Source organism: Coenobita brevimanus, chromosome 99 (assembly GCF_032717465.1).
Source record: "Coenobita brevimanus isolate Jiangsu-jjx chromosome 99, ASM3271746v2, whole genome shotgun sequence".
Classification (NCBI taxonomy): Eukaryota; Metazoa; Arthropoda; class Malacostraca; order Decapoda; family Coenobitidae; genus Coenobita; species Coenobita brevimanus.
The window spans coordinates 16,760,258-16,780,257 of record NC_137052.1 but is presented as its reverse complement, the minus strand read 5'-3'; the positions used below and the strand labels follow the sequence as shown (position 1 = coordinate 16,780,257).

Below are 20,000 nucleotides of genomic sequence, written 5' to 3'. Positions count from 1 at the left end.
CCCCTTCCAGCTCAGTTGATGGCCAAATGCTGTTAGATGGGAAGATTTATTTGACTAGTAACCAAGGAGACTACACCCCTCATCACCGTCACACCCCATCCTGACTACACCGTGTTATCATATTCACGACTACACTCCGGTTACACCCTCTTACTGCCTCACCGTAACTCAAGACAAATCCCTTCCGCCTACACAAGTACACCTTACACCACATTGCCACACCACACACTGCCACACCACACACTACCACACCACACACTGCCACACCACACACTGCCACACCACACACTGCCACACCACACACTACCACACCACACATTGCCACACCATACACTGCCACACCACACACTGCCACACCACACACTGCCACACCACACACTGCCACACCACACACTGCCACACCACACATTGCCACCCCACACACTGCCACACCACACACTGCCACACCACACACTGCCACACCACACAATGCCACACCACACACTGCCACACCACACACTGCCACACCACACACTACCACACCACACACTGCCACACCACACACTACCACACCACACATTGCCACACCATACACTGCCACACCACACACTGCAACACCACACACTGCCACACCACACACTGCCACACCACACACTGCCACACCACACACTGCCACCCCACACACTGCCACACCACACACTGCCACACCACACACTGCCACACCACACATTGCCACACCACACACTGCCACACCACACATTGCTACACCACACACTGCTACCACATCACACTGCCACACCACGCACTGCTACACATCACATTCACAAAATTCACTGCTCTCTCTCTCTCTCTCTCTCTCTCTCAGCGTGGCGCCATCTGTTGCTCGTGGTGGTGGTGGTGGTGTGGCCAGTTAGATTCCGCTACGTGAGGAGGGTGGCGTGGAGTGAACCTTTGATATGCTCTCTCTCTCTATCTCTCTCTCTCTCTCTCTCTCTCTCCGAGTCCATTTCCCCTCCCTCAATTTTTTCCTCCCCCCTCTACCTCGATTTCCTCTTCAGTTCCTCTCTCTCTCTCTCTCTCTCTCTCTCTCTCCCTCCGATTTTTCCACCCTCTCCCTCTCACCTTCCCTCCAAATTCCGTTTCCTCTCTCTCCCTCCAAATTCCCCCCCTCCCTTTTCTCCCTCCAAATACTCCCCTCTCCTCTATACCTCCAAATCCTCTCCCCCCTCCCTGTCTCCCCCCTCCCCCTCGTGGTGGTGGTGGTGGTGGTGGTGGTGTGGTGCAAACGGTAGCTTCCGGCCGTGTTGCGACAATTGTGGTGGTTGTGTCTGGAGTACCACACTCCCGCACCCCACCCCCCCATCACCACCCCCATCATCACCACAAATCCCTTCCCTTATTTCATCATCATCACAATCCCCAACATTACCACCAATCCCTTCCTTTATCATCACCACCACCACCACCACAATCATGATCACCACCACCACCATCCCCAACATCACCACAAATCTCTTCCCTTATATCATCACCACCACCACCATCACCACCAATCCCTTCCATTATCAGCATCACCACCACAACCCCCAACACCACCATCACCACCAATCCCTTCCCTTATCATCACCACCACAACCCCCAAACATCACCATCACCACCAATCCCTTATCATCACCATCACTACCACAACCCCATCAACATCATCACCACCAATCCTATCCCTTTATCATCATCATCATCACCATCACAACACCTCAACATCATCACCGCCAATCCCTTCCCTTTATCATCATCACCATCACCATCACCACTAGTCTCCTTCTCACCACCCCTCTCACCACCAATCCCTCCCTGGTCGTCTTCATCACCATCATATAGCATCCATAACTTACATGTACACCTTTCACTATCAATCAATCAATCTATCTATCTATCAGTCTGTCTATCTCATCTATCTATCGTTCTCTCCAACTATCTATCTATCTGTCTCTCTCACATCCTCACTCACACTTTCTTTATCATTCTCTTTAATCTTACAGCAACTTATCTACTGCCAAAGATAAAACTAGGAATATTGCAGTTACTCCTTCTGCACACACACCTGTACTCTTTTCACTCTTACCTGGCCTAAAATTGCCATCTCTCCGTCTTCCCTGCTGAGGTGTAGAGAAAGTTAAAGATAGAATGGGATGCTAGTCATGAAGAAGTGCTACACAAAATGGATGCAGAAGTGTGGTATGTCTCTCTCTCTCTCTCTCTCTCTCACACACACACATACACCTCCACTTCAACCTCCACCCGCACACCACCTCCACTTCAACCTCCACCCACACCACCTCCACCTCAACCTCCACCCACACACCACCTCCACCTCAACCTCCACCCACACACCACCTCCACCTCAACCTCCACTCACACACCACCTCCACCTCAACCTCCACCCACACACCACCTCCACCTCAACCTCCACCCACACACCACCTCCACCTCAACCTCCATCCACACACCACCTCCACCTCAACCTCCACCCACACACCACCTCCACCTCAACCTCCATCCACACACCACCTCCACCCACACACCACCTCCATCCACACACCACCTCCATCCACACACCACCTCAACCTCCATCCACACCACCTCCACCTCCACCCACACACCACCTCCATCCACACACCACCTCAACCTCCATCCACACACCACCCCATCCACACACCACCTCCACCCACACACCACCTCCATCTACACACCACCTCCACCCACACACCACCTCCATCCACACACCACCCCATCCACACACCACCTCCACCCACACACCACCTCCATCCACACACCACCTCCATCCACACACCACCTCCACCCACACACCACCTCCATCCACACACCACCTCCACCTCCACCCACACACCACCTCCATCCACACACCACCTCCATCCACACACCACCTCCACCTCCATCCACACACCACCTCCACCTCCACCCACACACCACCTCCATCCACACACCACCTCCACCTCCACCCACACACCACCTCAACCTCCATCCACACACCACCTCAACCTCCACCCACACACCACCTCAACCTCCACCCACACACCACCTCCACCCACACACCACCTCCACCCATACACCACCTCAACCTCCACCCACACACCACCTCCACCCACACACCACCTCCACCCATACACCACCTCAACCTCCACCCACACACCACCTCCACCCACACACCACCTCAACCTCCACCCACACACCACCTCCACCCACACACCACCTCCACCCATACACCACCTCCACCCACACACCACCTCCACCCATACACCACCTCAACCTCCACCCACACACCACCTCCACCCACACACCACCTCCACCCATACACCCCCTCAACCTCCACCCACACACCACCGCCACCCATACACCACCTCAACCTCCACCCACACACCACCTCCTCCCATACACCCCCTCAACCTCCACCCACACACCACCTCCACCCATACACCACCTCAACCTCCACCCACACACCACCTCCACCCATACACCACCACCACCTCCACCCACACACCACCACCACCTCCACTGTTACATTCATCTGATTTTCTTTCGGTTTATTTTTTCGTCCTTTATTTTTTTTGGTTACTTCTGAAACCAAAATGACGACTTGTCCATCAGGGTCGCCATTTTGGTTACTAATACAGTACAGACATTTAAATTTCTCTAAAAAGTTTTGCTTGTGTGTGTGTGTGTGTGAGAGAGAGAGAGAGAGAGAGAGAGAGAGAGAGAGAGAGAGAGGCACCCCCTCCCCTTTCCCTATACACCATTACCACACAGTACAGGTAAACCACTACGTGACGTCACAGCCACCCACCGCATCGCTAAATAAGGACCCCTCACAGGAAGCGGTATCTGTCAACGGGGCAACAGTTGGACGTAATGACTTTCACTGTTGTTGTTACTGTTGTTGTTGTGGTTATTATTATTGTTGTTGTTGTTGTGAACGGGACCCCTCTGTCTGTCTGTCTGTCTCTCAAAACAAACTCAGTCCAACACAAGACGACCCTATTAAGGAGAGTGAGTGAGTGAGGAGTAAATGAATGAGTGTGAATGAGTGAGTGAGTGAGAGTATATGAATGAGTGAGTGAGTGAGAGTATATGAATGAATGTGTATGAATGAGTGAGTGATAGTAAATGAATGTATAAATGAGAGTAAATGAGTGAATGTGAATGAGTGAGTGAGAGTAAATAAGTGAGTGAGTGAGTGAGTGAGAATGAGTGAGTGAGTGAGTGAGTGAGAATGAGTGAGTGAGTGAGAAGATGAGAGAGTGAGTGAGTGAGAAAATGGGAGGGTGAAAGAGGTGGGTGGAGGCACTAACAGAAGGTCACTAGGAGAGGAAGAGAAGGGTGGAGGGAAGGAGGGAGGGAGGGAGAGAAGGAAGGGAGGGAGGGAGGGAGGGAGAGAAGGAAGGGAGGGAGGGAGAGACGGAAGGGTGGAGGGAGGGAGAGACGGAAGGGTGGAGGAAGGGAGGGAGAGAAGGGCGGAGGGAAGAAGGGAGGGAGGGTGGGAGGGAGAGAAGGAAGGGTGGAGGGAGGGAGGTTGAGAAGGGCGGAGGGAAGAAGGGAGGGAGGAGGGAGAGAAGGGGGGAGGGGGGGAGGGAGAGAAGGAAGGGTGGAGGGAGGGAGGGAAGGAGGGAGGGAGGGAGGGAGAGAAGGAAGAGTGGAGGGAGGGAGGGAGAGAAGAGCGGAGGGAAGAAGGGAGGGAGGGAGGGAGGAAGGGAGAGAGGGAAGGGTAGAGGGAGGGAGAGAAGGAAGGGGGAAGGGGGGGAGGGAGAGAAGGAAGAGTGGAGGGAGGGAGAGAAGGGCGGAGGGAAGAAGGGAGGGAGGGAGAGAAGGGAGGGTGGAGGGAGGGAGGGAAGGGAGGAAATACACAAGCAAGCCAACCTTCACACAATATTACACTTCAAAATATTTTCCTCAGTGACACCTTAAATAATATTCTTAACCCTTTCAGCCCCACGACGCATTTATCTATCTATCTATCTATCTATTTATTTACTTATTTTTATTTTGTCATTCGTTTCTTTTATTCATACTCACAGTCGTACAAAAAAAATCTTTACAAAATATTATAGGTGAAACATTTTATTTTTCTGGTTACGTTTCAAATATAGAGGAAATGAATGGTAGTAGTTGTGGTGGTGGTGGTGGTGGTAGTAGTAGCAGTGTTAGCAGTAGTAACAGTAGTGGTGGTGGTGGTGGTGATGGTGGTGGTAGTAGTAGTAGTTAGTAATAATTATGGTGATGGTGATGATGATAATGATAACGACGAGTATGACGATGATGATGATGACTGATGATGATGATGACGATAGGTATGACAATGATGATGATGATCGTGATGATGATAATGATGATGTCCTCGTGCTGAAGCGGTTAAGACATGTGCACCAAACAGACAACAGTTAAGTATTACGATGTGTACACCAGGAAAGTCGTACACAGCCATATATGAACAGGGCGGGAGGTTTACATACACACGCACACACACACACACACATATACATAATTATACACACACATACACAAACTAGATAAGGTACACACAAGGCCACTGACACACACACACACACACACACACACACACACACACACACCATTGACCTCCTGTGTATGTGTCTGAATAATACACTAGGTTACCACTACACCCACACCAGGCTGTATCTGGTGTGTGTGTGTGTGTGTGTGTGTGTTGAAGCAGGTGTGGAGGAAGAGACTGGTGTACCAGGTAAATGTAAGGGAACAGCCAGGTGTGTGACAGGTGTGGCTAAGATTAGAGTCAGGAAGGAGGTTGATGAGGTGTGGACAGGTGTAGGCAGGTGTGGAGGGGGAGACAGGTGTGTGAAGGGCCAGGTGTATGGAGAGTATGTCTGAGATGGAGGAGGAGGAGGAGGAGGATTACACAGGATTACACAGGAAAGCAAACAGCAACAGACCTTATGGTCCTTTCGAGGCTGCTTGTTACAGAGAAAACTATGACTACAAGATCTAACTCTACATGCTGAAGGATAAGGATGATAAAACAAGAAGGTTCCCCCACCACCAAACCCTCCAGGAAAAAGTGAGAAAAACCACCATGCAGCATGGAAAAACTGACATGGAAATTTTATAGGAAACACTGGAAAAGAAAAGTCACATTCTATAATACTTTATCTATAAGCTACCGGACTGAGTAACCTGAAAGAGAAAGTAAACAAATAAAATAATAGTTACGGCATGACATTATAAACCGGTACATTGAGTTAATGGGAAGTCTGTGGACATAACGTGGAAGCTACACACTGCACAGTGTGGATGTTTAGGGATGGTGTGGCAGCCTTGCCTGGTGCTTTTAAGGTAGGCAGCAGTCAATCAGGCCTTAGCTCCGTTCACTCCACTGAGACAAGGAACTCTCCCATATGGGACAAGTACACAAGTTTCATCCTGAAGCAGTGATCCCTGGTACATTAAAAAAAATCCCGATGGTGGTCGCTTGACTAACAGGGACCCTCAGTGATCCACAGCCCATCACAGGTCGGAAGTAGGAGTAGTGACAGTTAACTCAGGGTTATCAGTGCAGATCCTAATCTGTGCTTATATTGCTTTGTTTGCACTGAATAAATTGAAAAATGTATAATAACATGACGCAACACTATGTACGGGTACATTGTTTACGGGGTGTCTTGTAGACAAAAGGGACATGAACTTACATGTACTGTAGCTATAAAAGCAAGTTATTCGGACAGAAAAAGAGTCAGCTGAGTATTCTCGTGCAGATACTTGTCTAATTTGTTTTTGAATGTCTCAATTGAGATACTGTTCACGGTATCTGAGGGTAATCTGTTCCAGATATTTACGACTCTGTTGAAGAAGAAGTATTTTGCTTCTTGGGATTGGAAATGCTTTCCCATAATTTTGAAGCCATTACTTCTGGTTTGACTCGACCAGTCTATATCAAAATATTTATTCATGTCTAAGCTGTCATGGGGAAGATCATGAGACATTATGGAATACCAGAGGAGTTTGTGAGGGTCATTATGAACATGCATGAGGACACATTTTGTAAAGTGATGGTTGATGGTTGTCTGAGTGATTCGTTTGAAGTCAAGTCCGGAGTAATTCAAGGTGGTTTTCTATCGCCTTTACTATTTATATTGGTCACTGATTACATTATGAAACGCGTTGGAACAGAAACCAGTGCAGGTATACTTTGGGGAGAGAACAGGAAACTTTTGGATTTAGATTATGCAGATGATATAGTTTTGATTTGTGATGGGCCAGAAGAGATGCAGAGAGTGTTGGACTGTTTGGTGAGTGAAGGTCGCAAGGTGGGTTTGGTTATTAATTGTGGAAAAACTGAAATAATCAATATGAATATGGAAAATGCGCAGGAATGTGTAATTGGAGGTATGGTTGTAAAGCAAGTTGATAGGTTTAAATATTTAGGTACTTATTTAGCCAAGGATGGTTCTTTGAACTTTGAATTCGAGGAAAGGTTAAAGAAGGCTAATCAGGCAATGGGAATGCTTAAAAATATTTGGAATAATAACAATTTTTCTGTGCATACAAAAATCAAACTTTATAAGGTAATGGTTAGGAGTATTTTAATTTATGGACACGAGTCTTGGTACAGCACAGTGACTATGGAAAATAAATTCTTGGTGTTTGAAAACAAAGCACTTAGAAGAATAATAGGAGTTAAGTGGTGGGAAAGGATACCAAATAGTAGAATTAGAGAAATAACGGGAGTGCAGCCGGTCGATGAATATGTTTGATTCTCACGATGGAAGTGGCTAGGACATGTGTATTGGAGACAGGGAATAGTACGAGGTACACCAGGGTGGGTGGCACTTGGTAGGAGAGGTAGAGGAAGGCCAAAAGAGACGTGGGTGAGGACAATGAGACGGGAAGCTGGAGATGAGTGTTGGGGAGATCTTGAGGAGTTAGCACAAGATAGGATGTGGTGGTGTGAGTTCATCGAGGCCCTATGCATCCTCGAGGGTGCCACAGGAAATGATTGAAGCTGTCATATCCCTTCATGATTTTGAAATCTTCGATAAGGTCCCCTCTTAACCTGCACTTCGTTAGGCTAAATAATTTAAGTTCTTCAAGGCGTTCCTCATATGGTTTGTTTCTAAGTCGTGGTATCATTTTTGTGATTCTTCGCTGTATTTTCTCTAATTTTTCAATGTCCTTTCTGTAGTACGGAGACCAGAATTGCACACAATACTCAAGATGGGGGCGCACTAGCGAGTTGTACAAGGCAAGTATGACTTTTTCCGATTTAAACTCGAAAGTTCTTCCAATAAAACCCACCAGCTTGTTTGCAATTTTAACCGCTTCGGTGCAGTGCTTACTCGGTTTTAGGTCATTTGATATTATCACACCAAGATCCTTTTCACTGTCTGTGCTTGATAACTGGATATTGTTCATTTTGTAACTCGCATGGATGTTGTTACTTCCAATATGAAGTACTTTACATTTTTCTGTGTTGAATTTCATTTGCCATTTTGCTGCCCAGCTTGCTGAAGTATTAAGGTCATTTTGTAACTGCTGCCACTGTAATTTTGAAGTGACTTTACTGGTTATTTTAGTATCATCTGCAAATTTGGATACTTTACAATTTAGACCCTCATCAATATCATTTATATAGATAATAAAAAGTATCGGTCCAAGTACTGAGCCTTGGGGAACGCCGCTGATCACATTACGCCATTTGGATTCCTTTCCGTTTATCGCAACTCGCTGTTTTCGATCTGAAAGCCAGTCTTGTAACCATTTTTGTGTATTTCCTTTTATTCCATGTGCTTCTATTTTGCTCATGAGACGCTTGTGAGGGACAGAGAGAGAGAGAGAGAGAGAGAGAGAGAGTCGAGAAAAAAGAGGAATAGAGAGGAACTGTAGGAAAGAGGAAGGAAGAGGAGGAAACAGAAAGAGAGCAGAGGAAAGAGAAGAGGAGGAAAGAAGAAAGAGGAGGAAACACAGAAGAGAAAAAATAGGGGGGGGAGAGAGAGAGAGAGAGAGGGAGAGAGAGAGAGAGAGAGAGAGAGAGAGAGAGAGAGAGAGAGAGAGAGAGAGAGAGAGAGAGAGGAGGAGGAGGAGGAGGAGGAGGTGAAGTAACAGCGGAAGTGCCCCCTCCCTGAGTTTGTTAATTCACACCCTCCCTCCTTCCTCACCCTAAACCTCCCTCTTCCTTCTCCCTCCCTCCCTCTACCTCTCTCCCCCTTCTCCTTCCCTCCCTCCCTCCCCCTTCTCCCTCCCTCCCTCCTCCTCTTCCTCTCCTAATCCTCCGTCCTATAACAGCATCGAAAAAACTCTTTTCTCATCCTTCTCTCCCTCCCTCACCCTGTCTTCTCACACACCTTTCCTCCTCCGCCTCCCTCACTCTCCCTCCTCCCTCATACCCCCTCTTCTTCATCACTATCCCCCTCTTCTTCATTCTCTCCTTCACCACCTCCACTCCTACCTTCCTTCTCTCCTCCCTCACGCTCATTCCTACTCCACAGATCATTTTCTTTAATCTTTCTCATCCTTTCTCTTCTACTCTCTTCATCTCCTCGCCATATCCCCCCCCCCCTCTCTCTCTCTCTCCATTCCTTTTCTTCACACCCACTACCCCTCTCCTTCTCTCCTCCTCTTTCAAATTCCCTTCCCTTCCCTCCACTTCCCTTCTTCACCCTGTCTGAGTACCACAATTCACCGCAAGAGAGAGAGAGAGAGAGAGAGAGAGAGAGAGAGAGAGAGAGAGAGAGAGAGAGAGAGAGAGAAATCTAAAATGAGTAGAGGAGAGAGAAAAAAGAAGAGTCTATGGCTACACTTCGACTCTTCTCTCCTCTCTCTCTTACACACACACACACACACGCACACATCAACCATCCCAACCCCCCCTTCTCTCTCTCTCTCTCTCTCTCTCACACACACACACACACACACGGGCAGCTGAGTCAATGTTGGTGTGAGCAGTGAGGCATGAGAGGCGCGTGTTATTAGCACAGAAGGAGAAGCACAAGAGACCACGAATTATATGCACAGTGGGAGGGGAAGGCCGAGGAATATCCGGACCACAGCTACTATTTCTGGTGGTGGTGATAGTAGTAGTAGCAGTAGTGAAGGTGGTGGTGGTGGTGGTGGTGGTGGTAGTAGTAGTAGTAGTAGCCTCCCCGTACTATACTACCACTACTGTCTCTTTCCTACCAGTTTATGTGTGTATACGCCACGTTAAAAACTCTTTGCATGTTACTGACACCAACTCTATCCACATCAACAATACTTATAATACAAACAAGAAATACAAAGATGAAACACAAAATAAGTCGCAAAGGAAGAGGTGTTAGGAAGCTTCTAATGTCCTCTGGTGTCGTATTAATCAAGAATCCAACGCAATTTACATGAAACATCGCGAGCAAAGACAGTATAATTTACATGAAACACCGCGAAGAATGACCGTAGAATTAATTGACTGTGAGTGATCGTAAAAGAATTCGTCTGGTCGGGTAGAGCAGTTACAGGAGTGAACTGTTTTGCTGGCGTTGATGGAGGTATGCACTCCGTCACTGTTTTTTACGTAGCACCCGTCTAGCAACAAACTCTCATCCCTTTTCTGTCCAACTCTCTAATGCAAGAGTTAAACGTTACTCCTAGTCCTTCATGTATGCAACAGGTCAACTCTGGAACTGTCTCCCTCTGTCTGTGTTTCCTACTGCCTACGACCTCCATTCTTTCAAGCGCAGTGTGTCCAGGCGTCTCGAAATGAACGGATCTTGAATTTGGCTCACTGTTATCTTGTTTTTGTTTTTTCTTAGAGGGAAGAATTTGCAGACTCCTGGCCTTTGGTTCCTTCTTCCTCACATAAAAAAAGTCACTTTAATATTCACTGTAGTTTAAGTGTGAAGTGTAAAGTAGCTGTATAAGTGAAAGGAAAAGACAAGACGCTATTATATACAGAAGTAAATCTGAGGGAAAGGTGTAAAGAGGAGAGAGAGAAGGAGAGAGGAGGTTAAGAGAGGAGGAGAGACGGAGAGAGGAGGAGAGGAGAGAGGAGGATAAGAGAGGAGGAGAGACGGAGAGAGGAGGATAAGAGAGGAGGGGAGGAGAGAGGACGATAGGAGAGTGGGAGAGAGGTGGATAAGAGAGAAGGAGAGAGGAGGATAAGAGAGAAGGAGAGAGGTGGATAAGGGAGGAGGAGAGAGGAGGATAAGGGAGGAGGAGAGAGGAGGATAAGGGAGGAGGAGAGAGGAGGATAAGGGAGGAGGAGAGAGGAGGATAAGGGAGGAGGATAGGAGGATAAGGGAGGAGAGAGGGGGATAAGGGAGGAGGAGAGGAGAGATGGTGATGATAAAGCTGATGGTGGAGGGAGGCTGGGTGAGGTGTATGGCAGGGACCCTTGTATTTACCTCACTACACACCATACACTTACAACACACTTATATCACTTTACAACACCACAAACACAACACATACACCACACTTACAACACACTTATATCACTTTACAACACCACAAACACAACACATACATCACACTTACAACACACTTATATCACTTTACAACACCACAAACACAACACATACATCACACTTACAACACACTTATATCACTTTACAACACCACAAACACAACACATACATCACACTTACAACACACTTCTATCACTTTACAACACCACAAACAACACATACACCACACTTACAACACACTTATATCACTTTACAACACCACAAACACAACACATACACCACACTTACAACACACTTATATCACTTTACAACACCACAAACATAACACATACACCACACTTACAACACACTTATATCACTTTACAACACCCCATACACAACACACACCACACTTACAACACTTATATCACTTTACAACACCACAAACACAACACATACACCACACTTACAACACACTTATATCACTTTACAACACCACAAACAACACATACACCACACTTATATCACTTTACAACACCACAAACACAACACATACACCACACTTACAACACACTTATATCACTTTACAACACCACAAACACAACACATACACCACACTTACAACACACTTATATCACTTTACAACACCACAAACATAACACATACATAAAACTGATAATACTTTCCAACACACCACACTTACAACAACTACTACTACTACTACTACAACATCCATCTATCTATCTATCTATCTACCAACCATAAACAGCACTGGGTTTCCACGGGCATGGTTTTCTTTCTCTTTTACCTCCTCTTTCTCTACATTTACCTCCTCCTTCCGTGTGGAGGTACCATAAATTTTCTTTCTCTCTCTCTCTCTCTCTCTCTCCATTTTTACCCTCCTCCTCCTCCTGTTCCTTTCATTTTCTTTCTCTTACCTTTCCTCTCCTTTCCTTCCCTTTTCTCTCTTTTTTCTTATTCCATTCCTCTCCTTTCCTCTTCCCTCATTCGGCCCTTTCCTCAGTTTCTCTCCTCTCTTCATCTCTCCTCTCCCCTCCTCTTCTCTCCTCTCCCCTCCTCTTCTCTCCTCTCCTCTCCTCTCCTCTCTTCTCCTCCATACCTGTACTCCTTACAACAGATCCAATAGGCTTTCTCTTCACTAGTGTGTGTGTGTGTGTGTGTGTGTGTGTGTGTGTGTGTGTGTGTGTGTGTGTCAGTAGGGCAGGTCGGCCATGATGTGTTTGACTGCATACAAGCAAACACACACACACACACACACACACACACACAAGCACACGTACATCCAACCTAAAAAACCTTAATGCACACTTACATGGAAGGTTAACATGTGCACACACTAACATGTACACATTTATACACGCACACAGTAGACCATACACCCATCAGTCTCTTGTATTAATCACGTACATACACAGAAGGAACATCAAATTACACACAAAATCAATCACACCGAATATACGTACACACACAAACACACACACACACACACACACACACACACACACACACATACATACTACACACACACACACATACATACACACACACACACACACATGAACTGGTCTCACTTACAGGCATTCACGCTTTCACACATTTGCTCACACCTGTAGTTCATCTCTCTCTCTCTCTCTCTCTCTCTCTAATAAATCTAACTCTACAATCACTCTCTCTATTTTATTCATTTTACTGTTTGTTTTGTGTCTTTCCTATCTCGCCCCCTCCTTCAAGAGCTGTCTATCGTCTTCAAGAAAGCAAGGTAATTCTATCTACCTATCTATCTACTGCCTGACGCCTTAATCCCGTAAGGAGTGGCCACAAACAAATCGCCTCCACGTCGCTCTGTCCCCCGCCATTTCACTGGCCTGCTCCCAACTCACACCCCCCTCTCTCATATAAATGCTCAAGGTTACTACAAACTTCTTCCTTCTTTTCCCTGTTAATTTCCATTGGTAATAAAAGTGTTACCATACTCCATCTCCTGACGTCCACTCAATTTCCTCTATCCGCCCACATCTCCACCCTTCTCCACGCCCTCCAACCCCACCCACACCCTAACACACCCTCTCCACCCCCACTCACCCACTTCCACACCCTCGCAATCCACCCCCGTCTCCTTCACCCTCTTCACTTCACCATCACTCTACTCCTTCCCATTCCATCACTCTTCCTTCCCTCATTCATCCCCTCCCACTCCATCATTCTTCCTTCTATCATTCTTCCTTACCGCTCCATCACTCTTCCTTCCCTCATTCTTTCCCTCCCACTCCATCACTCTTCTTTCTCTCATTCTTTCTTCCCACTTCATCACTCTTCCCTCCCTCATTCTTTCCCTTCCACTCCATCACCCTCCTCCCATTCCTTCTTTCCCACACCCTCCATCCCCTTCTTCCCACGCCTTCACCTCCACCCTTCCTCTCCGAACCCTTTCCCTCCCTCATCCTTCATCCACCCCCCTCCCTCACCCTCCACCCTTCCCTCCCCTCCCTCACCAACCACCCTTCCACCCTCCCTTTCTTTCCACTCTTCCCTCTCCTCCCTCACCCTCCACCCTTTCCCCCTTCTCTCTCTCTCTCTCTCTCTCTCCACCCATCCCTCTCCCTCCACTCTTCCCCCATTCTCTCTCTCCCTCCACCCTTCCCTCCCCTCCCTCACCCTCCACTCTTCCTCCCTCTCCCTCATCCTCCACCCTTTCCCCCTCCCTCTTTCTCTCTCTCCACCCTCTCCTCCCTCACCCTCCACTCTCTTTCTCTCTCTCTCCATCCTCCCCTCCCCTTCCTCCCCCACCTTCCCGTTACCTGAGCTACGTTCATGATGAGTTACGTACACACCTGAGTTACGTACACAGGTGAGTTAATTAACAGGTATATATGTGTGGAACGCTCTACAGGTGACACAAACTAACCACCTTCACACACACACACACACACACACACACACACACACACACACACACACCTACAGCCGCATCAAAAGTCGTATAATCTCTCTCTCTCTCTCTCCAAGTTCTCTCAAAATCAGTGTTGTAAATCGGCAGCAAAAAATAAAAATAAATAAATAAAAAAGGCCCAACACTTCCCACTCCACATTAATTATTATTATTTTTATTATTTTTATTATTATTATGCTGAGGGAATGCGTGGGGTTTCCGAAGATGAAAATTGACCCACATTGTTGTATTGTGTGTGTGTGTGTGTGTGTGTGTGTGTGTGAGTGAGAGAGAGAGAGAGAAAGAGAGGTGGAACCACCCACACACTGACTCTCTCTCTCTCTCTCTCTCCCCTAACACCGTCCCATATCTTACGTACTAAATTGGACGGAACCTATTTTCCTCCTAAACCCGCCCACCTTCCCTCTACAAATATTAAAATCTGATCTATTTATATCTCCCCTCTTCCTCCTCCTCCTCTTCCTCCTGTCCCTCCTTCTCCCTCCTCCTCCTCCTATACCCGTTACCTCAACGTACCCATACATAATGTCATGCTGTAGTTATTTATTTCATTATTCATTTTACTTTACTACTCTCTCTGTCAGGTTAGTCATACTGGTAGCTTATAGATAAATACAGAATGTAATTTTTCCTTTTCAGTCTTTCCAATAAAACTTCTATCTATGTCAGTTTTTCCATGCTGCGTGGTGGTTTTTCTCACTATTTCCTGCCAGTTTTAACAGGAGGATTTGGAGGCGGGGGGAGCCTTCTTGCTTTACTATCCTTATCCTTCAGTATGTAGGGTTAGATCTAGTATGTTTGCTTTCCTTTTACCTTCCCTCCCCTCCACCTCACCCCTTCCCTCCTCTCCAACCAAATCCTTCTTTATTTCTATTCTTCTTCGCCTACTCCCCCTCTTTTCGTTTATTCCTCCCTCCCCTTCTCTTACTCTTTTATCTCCTCTTCCCAATCTTCCTTCACCTTTCTTATATTCTCCTTTCACTTCCCTCCCCTCTCTCTCTCACACACCATTTATATTTGCATTCCTACATTTCTTCCCCTCACCCCCTCCTCCTGTCACCTCCATTCCTCTACTTCCTTCCTTCCTTTTTCCTCCCCCTCTTCTCCACCACCTCCCTTTTTCTCTCCCCCATTCCCGTTCCTACACCCTCTTTCCTTCCCCTCCTCACTTCTCCCCTCCCTTCCCTTTCTTTCTCCCCGCCTCCACATTCAGTCTCCCTGCTTTCTCATTATGAAGCAAATATTAGTTCTTTTACCTCTCTCTCTCTCTCTCTCTCTCTCAGCAGTGCACCCTCCCTCCCTGTCATTCATTCGCCTCCCACCTCCTCTTCCCACACACTCAGTCTTCCGCGATTCACTTACCTCCTCTTCCTACTCTTTCCTCTCCCTCCCTTCTACTCTACTAACCTATCTTCCTCCCACCTCTTTCTCCTCTACTCTCTCCCTCCCACCACCCTCCCTTCCTCTTCTCTCTATCTCCTCTCCTCTCCACCTATTTCCTCTCTCTCTCTCTCTCTCTCTCTCTCAGCAGTGCACCCTCCCTCCCTGTCATTCATTCGCCTCCCACCTCCTCTTCCCACACACTCAGTCTTCCGCGATTCACTTACCTCCTCCTCCTCCTCCTCTTTCCTCTCCCTCCCTTCTACTCTACTAACCTATCTTCCTCCCACCTCTTTCTCCTCTACTCTCTCCCTCCCACCACCCTCCCTTCCTCTTCTCTCTATCTCCTCTCCTCTCCACCTATTTCCCCTCTCTCTCTCTCTCTCTCTCTCTCTCTCTCTCTCTCTCTCCCAATCTCACTTACCTACCTACCTTCAATCATACTTAATTCTCTCTCTCTCTCTCTCTCTCTCTCCCAATCTCACCTACCTACCTACCTTCAATCATACTTAATTTTCTCTCTCTCCCTCATACACCCACCTACCTGTCCTCAATCACACCTAACCCACACCTGTCTTCCCCCATCTCACCTGTCTATCTCTTCCCAAAATAACCCATTCATCCGGCATCGCATTTTCAGATTAATTTTACAGGTAAAGCCCGATTTATCTCACCTGGCAACTCCCCCCCCCCGGAAGTGATGGGGTTGAAGCCTGTATCGAACCCCTCAATGTGGTGAAAGAGTCTTGTTGAGAGAATAATAATAATAATAATAATAATAATAATAATGGTAATAATAACAATGATAATAATATAAAAATAATAGCAGTGGTGGTGATGGTGGTGGAGGAGGAGGAGGAGTGGTGGTGGTGTTATCCCCCCTTTCTGCTACGCCACTTCTTTCACACTCATTCACATCCACTCTCTCTCTCTCTCTCAAGCAAGCGCCTCCTTGACACACGCCCACTCCATGCTTTCAAACACCCTCAATATATCATACATAGCCAGGTGTGTGTGTGTGTGTGTGTGTGTGTGTGTTTATATTATTCCTCTACTTTCTTAACCTCTCTGCTTTCCCCTTTCCTTTCCCTCCCCCACCCACTTCCTCCTTCCCTCCCCCCCCACCTTCTCCCTCCTTCCCTCCCCCCCAACCTACTCCCTCCTTCTCTCCCTCTCCTCCCTCCGTCCCTCTCCATCCTACTCCCTCCTTCCCTCCCCTCATCCCTCCACCTGCTCCCTCGTTTCCTCCCCCACCTACTCACTCCTTCTCTCCCCTTCGTCCCTCCTTCCCTCACCCCAACCTACTCCCCTCCCCCTTCCTCCTCTCCCCCCCCCACTCTCTCCTAACTGTTGAGTGTGGGTTTGTGATCTTGCATCGTTGTCAACAAGTCACCACACACACACACACACACACACACACACACATAAATAATCTTGCATCGTTGTCAACAAGTCACCACACACACACACACACACACACACACACACACACATAAATAATCTTGCATCGTTGTCAACAAGTCACCACACACACACACACACACACACACACACACACATAAATAATCTTGCATCGTTGTCAACAAGTCACCACACACACACACACACACACACACACACACACATACACACACACACACACACACACACATAAATACACCACACACACGCATACACAAATACACCACACACACACACACACACACACACACACACACACACATAAATACACCACACACACGCATACACAAATACACCACACACACACACACACACACACACACACACACACACATACACATACACACACACACACGCACGCATACACAAATACACCACACACACACACACACGCATACACAAATATACATACACAAACACACACATACACAAATACACCACACACACACACACACACAAACACGCATACACAAATACACCACACACACACACACACACACACACACACACACACGCATACACAAATACACCACACACACACACACACACACACACACACACACACACACACACACACACACACACGCATACACAAATACACCACACAAACACACACACACACACACACACACACACACACACACACAACCACAACGATCCACATTCCACACAACTTCTTTTCATGAAATTTTTGCACTCTCTCTCTCTCTCTCTCTCTCTCTCTCTCCTCTAACTTGGCCTAAAATTGCCATCTCTCCATCTTGAATACGGAGCTGAAATAGTGGATTATCGCTAGAAATGGATGCTAGTCACGAAGAAGTGCTGTGGAAAGGATGTAGAGCCGTAGTATTGTCTTTTTCTGCCACTGAGCTACGTGAAATGAGCTGCAAAAGGACGAAAATCTGGGCCAAGTTAAGGTGAAAGGAGTATACCAGAGAAATATTTACATCATCACTACAACCACCACTACCATCACTACAACCATCACTACCACAAACACATCCACCACTGTCACCACCACAGCCATCACTACCACAAACATCCACCCTACCACCACCACAACCATCACTACCACAAACACATCCACAACTACCACCACAACCACCACTACCACAAACATCCACCACCATTACCACCACTACCACACACATCCACCACAACAATCACTACCACAAACACATCCACTCCTACCACCACCACAACCATCACCACTACCACAACTCCCACCATCACCACCACCACCACCACTACCACCTGCACTACCACACCACAACTACCACAACAACCACAACGAATACCACAAATACCTAGCGGACTTAACACCACAAAACTCACTCTCTCTCTTCCATCAACAACAACGACAACAACAACTGATAATGGTAAAAAAAATTGAGGAAGAAGGAAGAACGACATATGTGGATGGGAGAGAGAATGAAAGAGAGAGGAGAGAGAATGAAAGAGAGAGGAGAGAGAATGAAAGAGAGAGGAGAGAGAATGAAAGAGAGAGGAGAGAGAATGACAGAGAGAGGAGAGAGAATGAAAGAGAGAGGAGAGAGAATGAAAGAGAGAGGAGAGAGAATGACAGAGAGAGGAGAGAGAATGAAAGAGAGAGGAGAGAGAATGAAAGAGAGAGGAGAGAGAATGAAAAAGAGAGGAGAGAGAATGACAGAGAGAGGAGAGAGAATGACAGAGAGAGGAGAGAGAATGAAAGAGAGAGGAGAGAGAATGACAGAGAGAGGAGAGAGAATGAAAGAGAGAGGAGAGAGAATGAAAGAGAGAGGAGAGAGAATGAAAGAGAGAGGAGAGAGAATGACAGAGAGAGGAGAGAGAATGAAAGAGAGAGGAGAGAGAATGAAAGAGAGAGGAGAGAGAATGAAAGAGAGAGGAGAGAGAATGAAAGAGAGAGGAGAGAGAATGAAAGAGAGAGGAGAGAGAATGAAAGAGAGAGGAGAGAGAATGACAGAGAGAGGAGAGAGAATGAAAGAGAGAGGAGAGAGAATGAAAGAGAGAGGAGAGAGAATGAAAGAGAGAGGAGAGAGAATGAAAGAGAGAGGAGAGAGAATGAAAGAGAGAGGAGAGAGAATGAAAGAGAGAGGAGAGAGAATGACAGAGAGAGGAGAGAGAATGAAAGAGAGAGGAGAGAGAATGAAAGAGAGAGGAGAGAGAATGAAAGAGAGAGGAGAGAGAATGAAAGAGAGAGGAGAGAGAATGACAGAGAGAGGAGAGAGAATGACAGAGAGAGGAGAGAGAATGAAAGAGAGAGGAGAGAGAATGAAAGAGAGAGGAGAGAGAATGACAGAGAGAGGAGAGAGAATGAAAGAGAGAGGAGAGAGAATGAAAGAGAGAGGAGAGAGAATGACAGAGAGAGGAGAGAGAATGAAAGAGAGAGGAGAGAGAATGAAAGAGAGAGGAGAGAGAATGAAAGAGAGAGGAGAGAGAATGACAGAGAGAGGAGAGAGAATGAAAGAGAGAGGAGAGAGAATGAAAGAGAGAGGAGAGAGAATGACAGAGAGAGGAGAGAGAATGAAAGAGAGAGGAGAGAGAATGAAAGAGAGAGGAGAGAGAATGAAAGAGAGAGGAGAGAGAATGAAAGAGAGAGGAGAGAGAATGACAGAGAGAGGAGAGAGAATGACAGAGAGAGGAGAGAGAATGAAAGAGAGAGAGGAGAGAGAATGAAAGAGAGAGGAGAGAGAATGAAAGAGAGAGGAGAGAGAATGAAAGAGAGAGGAGAGAGAATGAAAGAGAGA

The 20,000-nt window shown here is 46.9% G+C and overlaps 1 protein-coding gene across 1 annotated transcript in view; it reads right to left on the bottom strand.

The window, feature by feature from the left end:
- Window positions 1-20,000, bottom strand: part of Ptpmeg (protein tyrosine phosphatase Meg) — a 422,625-nt gene that overhangs the window by 188,954 nt on the left and 213,671 nt on the right. The window contains exon 13 of the mRNA XM_080283952.1: window positions 1,346-1,374. Coding sequence (XP_080140078.1) covers window positions 1,346-1,374 — 29 coding nt within the window. The remainder of the gene's footprint in view (window positions 1-1,345; window positions 1,375-20,000) is intronic.